Source organism: Spermophilus citellus (assembly GCF_964194105.1).
Source record: "Spermophilus citellus genome assembly, chromosome: 16".
In the NCBI taxonomy this organism is placed as follows: domain Eukaryota; kingdom Metazoa; phylum Chordata; class Mammalia; order Rodentia; family Sciuridae; genus Spermophilus; species Spermophilus citellus.
Genome location: NC_138196.1, coordinates 52,890,272 through 52,903,638, shown reverse-complemented (window position 1 = coordinate 52,903,638; position 13,367 = coordinate 52,890,272). Strand labels below are relative to the sequence as shown.

Genomic DNA, 13,367 nt, shown 5'->3' with positions numbered 1-13,367 from the left:
TTTCTCATGATGGAGTATAAAAACAAGATGACATGGAGATATATAAGCATCCAAATTCCATTTTCGTTCTATACCCTGAGTTCAAAGTTATTGCATATATTCATAATTATAATGAAGCTGAGCTTTTCCAGAGCACATGTGATCCTGACACACTGAAAGCATGCTGCTTCTTATAGTTGGCTGCAGTACATGAAAAGAAATTAACCAAGAAGATGCAGTGAAACTAAGTAAATACTTTCAGCCAAAAGTACAAGGACATGCATGATGTAACGTGTTAATTTTGCTAATCGTCATTTTCTTTTTAAAGAGAAATTTCCTCTTGCAACCCATACACAATCAGGAAATCTTTCAACCTGCTTATTTCAATCACAGGGTATAGAAAAAAGATGGAATTTGGATGCTTAAATATCTCCATGTGATCTTGTTTTTATACTCCATCAAAAGAAATTATTTTCTAGTCCTCGCCATTGCTGAGGATGGCTTTGGTCTCGAGATCCTCCTATCTCAGCCTCATGAGCCACTGGGATTACAGGTGTGCACCACCACACCAGGCCACACCAATTCTTTTAAAAGGTTGAAATACATGGTTCTGGGCAGTGGCAAACCTGCCCACTCAGTTGGGTCTGACCCACATGATAATGTCATTTTTTGAATCTTCAGTGTGAATTGAGCTTTCCCAGTCATTGAGCAAAGCTCACATCCTCAGTAACAGCCCCAAATTCTATGTGATAGTTTCCATCTGCTGTTCTCCCACCAAATACTGTAGGACTTTTGCAGAGGGCTTCTCTTTGTCACACTTACGTCTCAGAAGTCTGTGAGTTCTAAGTTACATCAGTTCTGGTTTCTGCTGATTTTTATCTTCGTGGACCTTCTCCTTTTCTGAATTTGGGTATTTCTTCTTCCTTTGGCCATTGAAACAATGTACTGTTCCTCTTCTCACATCCGTCTTGCAGAGAGTGGAGCCACAACAGAGCTGGTGGAGCCTCCTGTGACTCAGGGAAGGGGAAGGAGCTGGGCTTGGCAGGGATTCAGGCCTCAAACTTGGACACTGTCCTACTGCCCTGTCTGATGCACGTGCTGGAATATCCCCACAAATGGTGATCTCCAACTCTGCCACCTGGTTTTGTGCATCAAACCATTTTCCTTCTAGTCCATCCGAGCGGGTTCTGGTTCTCCCAGAGGACCACTGTACCTTCCTACAAGCAAGGGGTTGTGGTTATGCACAGCTTTAAGTGACAGTGAAGATGAAGCACCCACCATCTCACCCTGCTTTCAGTTCTGGCCAGCCACAGTAGCTTGTGACATGAGAAATAATGCTTAAAAAGCAAAAAGGGAGAGCTCATGTAAATACATATGTGAAATAAGATAAGGAACTCATAGATATGTATGCTGCTCTGCTGATAGTTTTCACCTTCCTTTCTTTCTTTATCTTTTTTTTTTTTTTGGTACCAGGGACTGAACACTCAGGGACACTCATCAGGAGCACTCAACCATTAAGCCACATCCCCAGCCCTAGTTTGTATTTTATTTAGAGACAGAGTCTCACTGAGTCGCTTAGCACCTCATTTCTGCTGAGGCTGGCTTTGAACTCACGATCCTCCTGCCTCAGCCCTCCCAGCTGCCACCTTCCTTCTACAGGACTTCTTTTTAATTGACATCTTAGAGAACCTCAAAGAATAAACCAGGTGGCACTAAGGTGTCAGGAACAGACTCCCCTGCTCCCCTAACTCCCTCCTTTGGTGGGGTCACTCCTGCCCCCTGAAATCTCACAGAAAATTCTGGGGATCCTTGGAGCATTCCTTGACAATCACCACACTATGGTGTAAAAATTTTTTAAATGAAAATGGATATTTGCATTGCAGGTGGACACCTCTTTTAAGAGTTGCCATCCGTAGCCTCTTTGATACAGGGTCTTCAGCGTCTCCTGCTCCCGTTACTTCTTTTGAGGGTCATATGCATGCAGGAGGCCTCAGTCTCCTAGTGCATTGTAATCTGCTCGGTCTTGCTCTCTCCAGGCATCATCCGTGTGGCCCCCACACATCGTTCTGCTGTTCCATCTGCCTTTGTCATTCCTTAAGTTCCTCCTATGGCTCACCATTCCTCATAGGAGGAAGGCCCCCAGTGCTCCGCTCTCTCCTCTTGGTTTTATTCATGTCCCTGTCTGCCTTGTCTGCTGCTCCCCAGAAAACACCTGCTTATAGCTCCTACCAGCACCAAGGCCTCCCCACCTCCCAGCTCCAGGTACCCTCCTACTCCTTAGTACTGGATTCATATTGTACATCCTTAGATAAACTTTACTACTTCCTGTTTTGTTTTTATTGTTTTGTTTTGTTTTGTTTTGGCAATGCTGGGGGTTGAACCCAGCGCCTTGTACATGCTAGGCAAGTGTTCTACCATTGAGCTACATCCCTGGCACAACTTCCTACCTTTGAGCCTCATCTCACTCCCAGGCCATGGTGTCCTACCTTTCTCTCTCTGCTCTGAGCAGTCTTCTCTTGTGCCCCTGTCAATTAGCATTGTGACCTTTGACCTACTGTCTGTCTCCTCCACTTAAATAGAAACCAAGGACAGAGATGTTTGTGGGGAGGGAGCCTACTCACTTTCTATCTGCAGCTCCCAGGCCCCAACAGATGTGTGACCCATAAAGGCACTCAGCATTTGAATGAATGAATCATCAAGTTACCACGGATGCATGGGAAGATGGGAATGGCAGTTATTAAATAAATCAGCTCCAAGTTAATAAAAACATAAATCATTCTTCAAAGTCTCACTGCTGCAAGACTTTCTGTACTCTGTCTATTCAAATGAGATCTCAGGTCTTAAAAGGAAAGTTTTATTTGTTGATACTTCAGGAGCTTCCACCATGTGTGGAAGTCCCCCCATCAGAGTGGAATTGGCTGTGGCCATAACCAGTTGCAGCATTCAGAGCTGATAGTATTCATAATTCATAATCCAAGGGATAGAGGGTAGTCGTGAGCAGGCATGTATGTGTGAAGGTGTGTGTGTGACAAATGACTGGGTGTTTTAATGAACCGCTCACTTGAAAATTGTCTTTCTGCAGGTGATGTATCACCAATCAGTATGTCTCCCATCAGTCAATCTCAGTTTATTCCACTCGGGGAAATCCTCTGCTTGGCAATATCAGCAATGAACTCGGCAAGAAAACCTGTTACCCAAGAAGCACTGATGGAACACCTGACAACTTGTTTTCCAGGTAATGAGAAACAAACAGAGCACTTGCCAAATGGACATGTGTGCTGGTGGCTGTTGGACTTCAAAGGGATCATTCTTGTCACGTTTAGCTATAATGGGGCAGGGGAGGGGGGGCACTTCACCAAAACTACCCAGAAGCCTTTCTTCCTTCTATCATTAAAAGTCAAGGCACCTGAGTTACATCAAAAATAAGTTCACCGCTTCAGCTCTGATAGTCTTTAATTGGCACTGAGCAAAAAGAAAATTAAATCAGAATCCATAAAGAACCTGGCAAAAATGACCAGAATTCTATGCAATCTTTGTCATCCAACCTTTCTTAAATCCGTGAACATGAGTGTTCAAAGGGCTAGTTCAGAACAACCCCAAATTTTCATCCAAAGTAATTAAACTATGGAAAGAATAATATTCAGAGTAAACATATTTCACAAGTTCATGTCATGGCTTGGTGAGCTTTAAGAAAGTATTATTTGGTAAGTTAGTTAAGATTTCGTTTTAAAAGAAAAATACAAATATTTGCTTTTCTCCTAAATATTATAAAGATGAAGGCAATAACCCAGGGGCTGTAGGAACCACATTTGATGCTTCCGAGGCGAGAAGATGTTAGGAATGGTAATAAGCTAAAGAATGGATGCCTCATCTCAACACAGCCCATGTCTCAGCTCCAATGAATTGTTACCACTCCACCTGCAAGGCACAGAATCCTGCCAGAGTAGACAAATTTAATTTTTCAGAAGAACTGGAAATTCATTTTATGTGAAATCCCTAAATTTCCTTAAATGCTACAATTTGTGTGTTTGTGTGTATGTTCAAGTATACATACACACACACAAACACAAAAATTGTGTATATCCCAGCAACATATGCGTCAAGTAAAATACATTTTGGGGCCACCAGAATTTGTTTCTAGGTTGAAATAGAAATTATATTAAAAATGAATGATTGCTCTCTGTGGTGGTGCACACCTGTGATTCTAGCAACTCAGGAGGCTGAGGCAGGAGGATTGCAAGTTCAAAGCCAGCCACCAGCCTCAGCAACTTAGCAAGAGCCTGGCTTAAGAAGGAAAAAAAAAAAAGAATGCTTGATAGATGATAGATTGTTCATTCTGCTTAGAAGAGACCTTAGTAAATATAAGCTATGAGAATGCTGGATAACAAATGATACAGAGCATTAGGGGCCTGTAGCAATGACTGCTTATTTATCTCCTTTATCTGTGGGTTCCCCAGTGGTCAGCTAATTCAGCTGAGGCCTAAAAGAGTGGTCATGCTCTACCTGTACCCCATCCTTTTTAGAAAAGAGGCAAGCAGAGGCTCACTTTGCTGGTAGGGATGGCAGAAGCACAAAAACACAGGTCCTTGGTACAAGAGTTCCTCAACCCTTTGATCTCACTCTGCTAGCATTGCATGCCCCGAAGCAAACCTGACCATTCCCAAAGTAAAGGTGTGGGGAAGTGTACCCCACACAGGTGGAAGGTTGGAAGTGCCAACTCTAAGCGAAATGGTAATCTGCGTGACCATACTGGGTTTCCTGAGAGAAACTTTAAATTTCTCTCTTAGTGATTCTTCCCTCAATTTCGATTATCTGAGTAATATATTTTGATATTATATGTGATGTTTAAAAACTCTAATATGAACCCACCCTTGCAACCTATAAATTATCTTAAATGTTGTAATATTTTATTTTCTCTGAATTTTCTTCACTATCTGATCGTTTCTTTTCGTAAACTTGCAGATAGAACTTTTTCTTTCAGTAGTAAGATAAGCAAAATCCCAGGGCACACTGTCTCAGAGGGGACAGATGCTGTTGGCAGATTCTGTGCTTTTGTGAAGGATGGCCCTTCTTTCTGCCTGATTCCTGGGTAGCCACTTGTTATCAAACAACCCAGCAGCTTTTGAAACCCTTGTGTTTTTATATAGCTTCACGGGAGATCATTTAGATTTTTCAGAATTGGCTACTCAACTTCCCGTTTCTGAAAAGAAAGAGAAAGAACACAGAGTCAGCATGTCATGGTAAAATGCTCATCACCGGAAGCAGCTGGTAACAGTATCACTAAGCTGAAGTACCTCATAGAGAAATCCATAGATTATCCGTACTTAAAAGAATAAGTGCTTTGCTAACCTTTATGGTGGATGAACAGAAATCCCAAGGCCTTGGTCTTCAGAGGAACTGAGAGGAGCTAACTAAACTTTCTCTGTGACACTGGTGACTATTGACCAGCTCCAGAAGTTTGGAAGGACACCGTTCAAACTAGAGTCTAGGACAGGGGTTTACAAACTATGGCCTGCAAGCCTAGTGCAGCCCACGACCTGTATCTGTAAATAAAGCTTAACTGGAACTCAGCCATGCCTGCTGGACAGTGTATTGGCTTTGGCTCCCCATACTGCACTGTCAGAGTTGAGTAGTTGGAACACAGATCATATAGCTCCCCAAACCTAACATATGTACTATCTGGATCTTTACAGAAAAAGTTTGACAACCCCAGGCTTAGGACATAATGACAATTATTTAAAATTTTGTTCAGCAATAGTTCCAAATTTTAAACTAGTTCATTAAAAAATGAGATATCGTATCCTGCCTGCTTTTTTATTCTTTCTTACCTCCTTCCTCCATTCTTTTCTTTCCCTCCTTTGATTTTTTTTGCCTTTCTTTTGTTGTCACTTAAGTGACATCAGAACAAAACACTTTCAAAAACTCAACATTGTTAGTTTTTTTTTTCTGCTTGAAAAATGGTTTTTTAATGACAGTGCTTACTATCATATTTATATTTTTTGTTTTTAATGGTAAGAGTATTTATTTTTTAATGCCTTATTATTTGAAGATGAAGTTTAATTAAATATAAAAATATTTGAATTCTCATATTTAGCACATGGTCAATAAGTATAAAGAATAGTCTAGAATTGGGGACTTTGTTCCTATTGTGGAATCCATATTATAAAGAGTTTTCAGTGAAAGTTCTTCTAGTAAAGAATGTATGATATACTGAAAAAAAATCTTATCACCTTTTATATAGGTTGAATTTTTTGAAATCCAATTCAACAACTTTTATATACCAGTCTCCATTACAGAATTCAAGTATATTTCTTAAAAGGTTTAAAAAGGATATATACTTGCTTCTCACATTTTGTGGGGAAAGGGGGATTAAACCCAGGGGCACTTATACACTGATCAACATCCCCAGCCCTTTTTATTTTTTATTTTGAGACAGGGTCTCGCTAAGTTGCTGGGGCTAACTTCAAACTTGTGATTCTCCTATCTCATTTTCCCAGGTAGCTGGAGTACAGGTGTGCACCAACACACCCGACTTCTTATATTTTTAAAGACCTTCTCATCCATTCATGCAGAATGAATGATTGTTTAAATTGTTATGTTCGAATTGAATCCTTCTGGGAGGACAGCTGGCCTTGAACAAAATGCAGTTAGAACTATCAGGCTGGTTATGGGGTTCAAGTTCATTTTTAAATATATGTTTTTGCTTTGGAAGATGTAAAGGTGTGGAAATGAGATAAGTCAGGTTTCAGCTCTGTTCATATGTAAAGCTTATCCTTGTTCTTTAAGCCCTCAAAATTTGAAGTCATGATGGAGTAGAATCCGAAAGTAATGGAATACACAGACGTTCCTCACCGCCACCACTCTCCAGGTCAGCCCTACAGATTCCTGGTAGAACTCAAGATTTTATGACAATTGAAAATGTTAGTCATGATACAAGGGCTTAATAATAAAATAATAATAATAGGTATCAGCAATTTTCAGTTAAATCTTTGAAAATTCAAGGTAGAAGTATAGAAAATGGATGGAGAGAAAAGAATGTTTATGGTTTCTTTTTCTTTCCAAGTAAACATGATTTGATTTATGAACCGAAAATCCAAAACAAAAAGCAGAGGTGCAAATGCTCTATGGAATTCTTTCTTATCTCTTTTGGAACAACCAGAGAACTTGTTCTTAACGGTAAGTAAAGATGACTGCATTGTAATCATGATTCTCTATAGTTTCATGAGGTTTCTAAGATCATTATTTAAAAGGCCTGTGCCATAAACCAGCCCATTCTATAACAGTTCAATTCTTGTTTTAAAGTAATAGCTGTTCTTATGAATCACACCTCAGCTTTCCTTTAGTAGCAGTCATGGTAAATTAGTCAATCATGAGTTCTCAGACCATTGAAGATACAGTCAATTTTAAACATGGGTTTGTTCTTTTAATTTCTGGTGCCAATAACTACACTATTCTTGACACTCCAGTATGGCTACTGTGTATTCTCCTCTCAGGAGTAGCATTCTGGGTGAATGAAGTCTTCTTTCAGTTATCTGTTAGAAGGCCCTAATAGTAGAGAGTAGAAATTCTTTTAAAAATGGTTACCTGTAACCATTTTTTTGTTGTTGTTGTTTTCATTTTATGATGGTTCTCAAAAATGGCATGTGTATGGTTTAGGTTATACACTAATAAAATTAAAATGCATTTATATTTTGTATAGAAAGTACCACAAAATTTTAAATAACAACTTTTATTTTATCAGTCTTGAAATCATTTGTACAAAATAACCAATGTACATTGGTCAGAAGTTATGCATTATCCCAGTAGCTCGGAAGGCAGAGGCAGGAGGATCACAAGTTCAAAGCCAGCCTCAGCAAAATCTAAGCACTAATCAACTCTAATAAAATACAAAATAGAGCTGGGGATATGGCTCAGTGATTCTAGTACCCCTGGGTTTGATCCCTGGTATCCCTCCCTCACCCCGCAAAAAGTTAAGCATTAGATTAGGGCTGGGAATGCAGCTTAGTAATAGTGTGCTTGCCTAACATGGGCAAGGCCCTATATATGAAAAATAAATAAAAAGAGTAAAACATTAAATTAAAAGGAAACTGTGCAACTCAAAAATTAAATAATTATGTCAATCAGTACATTATCTATGAACAGTGTTATCTTTTTTTACCTTGGTCACTAAGGATGCCTTCTAAGGAGGAAGGAGGATGACATAAATGTGTGTGTTATATCATACTTTGTAGACTCTGAGAATTACAGACCATTTCTAATATTTTTATATCCTACTTCATAGTTTTGGAAGGATTGGAGGATCCTAAACTTCTCAGGTCACCCAGCTATTCTAGGTTGCTACACAACATTCTTGGAAGGTAATGTGGGATTTCGTGGATTCTGACCAAAAGTTTAAGACCAATACTAAGTAGTATTGGTTGAGCATTCACTATATGTCAGTCACTGTTCTACAGGCACCAAATTCAGACTAACAGCGCCAGGAGTGTAGGTACCATTATTATCCACATTTTGATGACAATAAACAGAAACTCCAAGAAGTAAGGTTGCCAGCTTCACTAATGATACCAACTGCACTGATTTTCTAGGGCTGCTTAACAGAAGTTTATCATCCTAGAGTTGAAGGCCAGATATCCAAAATGAAGATGTCAGCAGGTTGGTTGGTCATTCTGAAGTATAAGGGGAAAGAATCTGTTTCAGGGATCTGTCCTTGGCTTGTGGATGGCCAACTTCTACCAGTATCTCTTTATATTATTTTCTCCTTTTATATTATTGTCTCTGTGTCTACATTTCCCTGTTTCAGAAGGACATCAGTATATACTACAGCCCATCCTGATGATCTTATTTGAACTTGAATACAGTTGCAAAGATCCTATCTACAAAAAAAACAAAGGTCATCTTAGGACGTGTTTACCACAGTTAGAATTTCAACCCATGAATTTGGGGTAGCGGTGTTAGTCAACTTCCTATTATAACAAATACCTGAGATGACTGACTTGGAAGGGGCTCCCTTTGGCGCACAGGTTTAGAGGTTTCGGCCCATAATCATTTGACCTCATTACTTGTCACCCTGTACTGAGGCAGCCCTTGGCAGGACCACTTAATGGAGTAAAACTGCTCCCCTCATGATCAGAAGGAGAGAGAGGAGGCAGAAGTCCCACAGTCCTCTTCAAGGCCACACTTCCAATGATCTAAAGACTTCGCATTAGGCTCCAGAGCTTAAAGGTTCTATGACATTCCCAGAGCACCAATCTGGAGACTGAATCTTTAACACGTGGGCCTTTGAGACATTCCAGACACAAACTATGACAGTGGGTGAGGTGCGTGAGTCAGTCGTTGACACCAGCTATCAGTGATAGAGCTGGGCTTTCCATCCAGTAGTCTGGCCCCAGGACCCAAGCTTTCAGTCTCCACATCACACCGCCTTAACCATGTTTGGTTGACAATGTGAAATTGCCATTTTGTGGGTCAGACACGGTTGAATATTGGCAGTTATTCATATGATTCGACCTGACCTGTTTCTAAATTATATCATTCAGATCAATTTTATAAGTATATCACCCTTTATGTGATGAGGACTGCAGAATACCCAGGAAATAAAGTAAATGGACTATAGCCTGATGAATTTATACTCTCTGAAGGATTTATACTCTTGATTCTGCCTCTTAAGGTGGAGAAGACATAAACATGCACACAAAACCCCTTGAAAACATTATTAGTCATTATTCAAAGAAGCATCTATCATTTTTATTCCTAGTGTTTCTATTCTAGAAAAGCAGGGGGTTTGGGACTTAGTGATCAACCTGATAGTCTTTTCTTTTACGAGTGTGTTTATTCAGGCCCACTGGTTAGAAACTAGAAGAAATATCTCCACCTGCTGACTTATGACTAAAAGGAGAATGTTCTCACCTGACTTTGACCAGTGCACCAGTCAATATTGAAGGTGTTGATGATTGCAAAATTAGAGGTCATATCAGAAATAGGGATCAAGTCTAATTGTCCTTTTATATAACTCATAAAATTAAGTAAACTTATTTTAAAAAAGGAGTATATGAAGTAGTTCTAATGTGTAGCCTCTATATATGTTATATTTGTTTTTCATATCAAGATAGCTATTTTTTTTTTTAGAGAGAGAGAGAGAGAGAGAGAGAGAGAGAGAGAGAATTTTTTTTTAATATTTATTATTTTTTAGTTCTCGGCAGACACAACATCTTTGTTGGTATGTGGTGCTGAGGATCGAACCCGGGCCGCACGCATGCCAGGCGAGCGCGCTACCGCTTGAGCCACATCCCCAGCCCAAGATAGCTATTTTAACCTTTCTTCCCTAGTTACTTTTACTGAAGATGACTTTTCCGCAAGTTGATATCACATTATGTAAAACTTTTCATTTTCCTCTCACTTTCATGATTGAGTTCAGTAAAGGTTTGTATTGACAGTTGCAACCTAGCTGGGCAAGGTGGCACATGCCTGTAATTCCAGCGACTTGGGAAGCTGAGGCAGGAGGATTGCAAGTTCAAAACCAGCCTCAGCAGTTTGGTGAGGCCCTAAGCAACTTAGTGAGACCCTGTCACAAAATTAAAAAAAACAAAAACAAAGAAAGGGCTGGGGATGTGGCTTAGTGGTTAAGTGCCCCTGGGTCCAATCCCTGGTACATCCCCCGCCCTCTTCAAGCTTTTATATTTTCTCAGTCCATAGGAAGTAATAGCAATAGACATTATCAGAGGAGACTAAGACGCACACTAAACTTAATGGTCAACCTTGTCTTGTTCCCACTTACACGCCCTGAGATGATACTTGGAAGCTTGCCATTACTAATAAGATTCTGAAAATCAGGAATCGGCAACATGTTCCCGCTTCACTCTCACAAGTGTTGTTCGTTTGCTTTTTGGTTTTAGGTGTTCCAACCCCAAGCCAAGAAATCCTGCGGCACACGTTGAACACCCTGGTACGGGAGAGGAAGATCTATCCCACTCCGGATGGCTATTTCATTGTGACCCCACAGACTTACTTCATAACTCCTTCCCTCATAAGAACTAACAGTAAATGGTACCATTTGGACGAGAGGATACCTGACAGGTCTCAGTGTACCTCTCCACAACCTGGAACCATAACGCCCTCTGCCTCAGGCTGTGTCAGGGAAAGGACATTGCCCAGAAACCACTGCGACTCTTGCCACTGCTGCCGAGAAGACATGCACAGCATGCACGCGTCCACTCTGCAGAGGAAATCTGCCAAGGACTGCAAAGACCCTTACTGCCCTCCTTCTCTGTGCCAGGTGCCACCCACTGAAAAGAGCAAAAGTACTGTAAATTTTTCTTATAAGACAGAAACTCTCTCGAAACCTAAAGATAGTGAAAAGCAGTCCAAAAAGTTCGGACTCAAGTTATTCCGGCTAAGTTTTAAGAAAGACAAGACCAAACAGCTGGCCAATTTTTCTGCCCAGTTTCCTCCAGAGGAGTGGCCCCTGCGCGACGAAGACACGCCCACTACCATCCCTCGGGAAGTGGAGATGGAGATCATTCGGCGGATAAACCCGGACTTGACTGTGGAAAATGTCATGAGGCACACTGCACTAATGAAGAAACTTGAAGAAGAGAAAGCGCATAGGAGTAAAGCAGGATCCTCTGCCCACCACAGCGGAAGAAGTAAAAAGAGCAGGACTCATCGAAAGTCCCATGGGAAGTCTCGGTCACACAGCAAGACGCGGGTGTCCAAAGGAGACCCTTCCGACGGTTCGCATCTGGACATTCCTGGTGAAAGAGAGTATGACTTTTGTGACCCTCTGACCAGGGCGCCCAGGGAGGGCTGCTTCATCATCGAACACAAAGGTGACAACTTCATCATGCACAGTAACACGAACATGATTGAGTCCCATTTCCCCATGACACCAGAATGGGATGTGTCCGGTGAATTGGCCAAAAGGAGAACTGAGATGCCTTTTCCTGAACCTTCCAGGGGAAGCTCGCACTCCAAAGTGCACCGAAGCCACAGCCATACCCAGGACCGAAGGTCCAGGAATGAGAGACCCAGCAAAGCCAAGGAGAGGTCCAGATCCATGGATAACTCCAAAGGCCCCCTGGGCGCTTCTTCTCTAGGCACACCCGAAGACCTGGCTGAAGGCTGTAGCCAAGACGACCAGACCCCCAGCCAGTCCTACATCGACGACAGTACTTTAAGGCCTGCTCAGGCTGTTGGTCACCAAAGGGCTCTCCTTTCATCCGCAAGCTATAAAGAGGTATGTATTCCAGAAATAGTTGGTGGCAGCAAGGAGCCTTCCAGTGCTTGTAGCCTCTTGGAGCCAGGCAAACCACCCGAGAGTTTGCCACCCTACGGGGAACTCAGCACCTGTCCAACCAAAACAGCTGCTGATGACTATTTCCAGTGCAACACTTCTAGTGAGACGGTACTTACTGCACCGTCGCCTCTGGGGAAGAATAAGGAGGACCATGCCACTCTGACCCTGGCAGAAGGCGTGAAAAAGCTGTCTCCCTCTGATAGGCAGGCCCCGCATTCCTCCAGGGAGCCTGTCGGCCACAAGGAGGAGTCACCAAAAGGGTCAGGCGGGGGCCCTGCTGCTTCGGGTGGAGTGGCTGAAGGCATTGCCAACGGACGCCTGGTCCAGCACCACGGTGCAGAACCCAGCAGCCTGGACAAGAGGAAAGAGATATTCAGCAAAGACACACTGTTCAAGCCTCTTCACAGCACCTTGTCTGTAAACAGCTATCACAAGTCAAGCCTGTCCCTCCTCAAATCGCACCCGAAGACCCCTACTGACACATTGCCAGGCCGATGTGAGAAACTGGAACCGTCCCTGGGGACCTCGGCAGCACAAGCCATGCCAGCTTCCCAGCGTCAGCAGGAGTCTGGAGGGAACCAGGAAGCCTCTTTTGACTATTACAATGTCTCCGATGACGACGACTCTGAGGAAGGGGCAAACAAAAACGCTGAGGAGGAGAAAAATAGAGATGATGTAGGCACCATGCAGTGGCTTCTTGAGAGGGAGAAGGAAAGAGACTTGCAGAGGAAGTTTGAGAAGAACCTCACCCTCCTCACCCCAAAAGAATCCGACAGCAGCAGCAACCAGAGAGCCACCCATTCAGCCCGGCTCGACAGCATGGACAGCAGCAGCATCACCGTGGACAGTGGATTCAACTCCCCACGGTAGGGAGAGGGGTCTACACACACACACCCACCCACTGGGGCCTGGGGCTTTATGCAGATAACTTGAGAAGTTTCTGATCTCACAGTCTCGCTTCTGTGAATGAGGGCTAAGAGTTGTGTGTGTTGTGTTGTTAACAGCCTGTTTCTGACTTCTTTTTCAGGAATTGAAAAAAAAAGTTTCTGCAGCTGTAGAGATCACCAATCTGGACTGGTGGGTTGGCTCCTTCCCT

At 42.3% G+C, this 13,367-nt stretch overlaps 1 protein-coding gene across 11 annotated transcripts in view; it reads left to right on the top strand.

Annotated features, from left to right (window-relative positions):
- STOX2 (storkhead box 2) overlaps window positions 1-13,367 on the top strand; it is a 227,520-nt gene that overhangs the window by 203,992 nt on the left and 10,161 nt on the right. For 10 of the 11 annotated variants that reach the window (XM_081268909.1, XM_081268918.1, XM_081268917.1 and 7 more), the window contains 2 exons: window positions 3,062-3,214; window positions 10,872-13,137. In XM_081268909.1, coding sequence (XP_081125035.1) covers window positions 3,062-3,214; window positions 10,872-13,137 — 2,419 coding nt within the window. Of the gene's footprint in view, window positions 1-3,061; window positions 3,215-10,871; window positions 13,138-13,298; window positions 13,349-13,367 lie in introns of all 11 variants that reach the window. The other variant, XM_081268913.1, reaches the window with a different exon arrangement.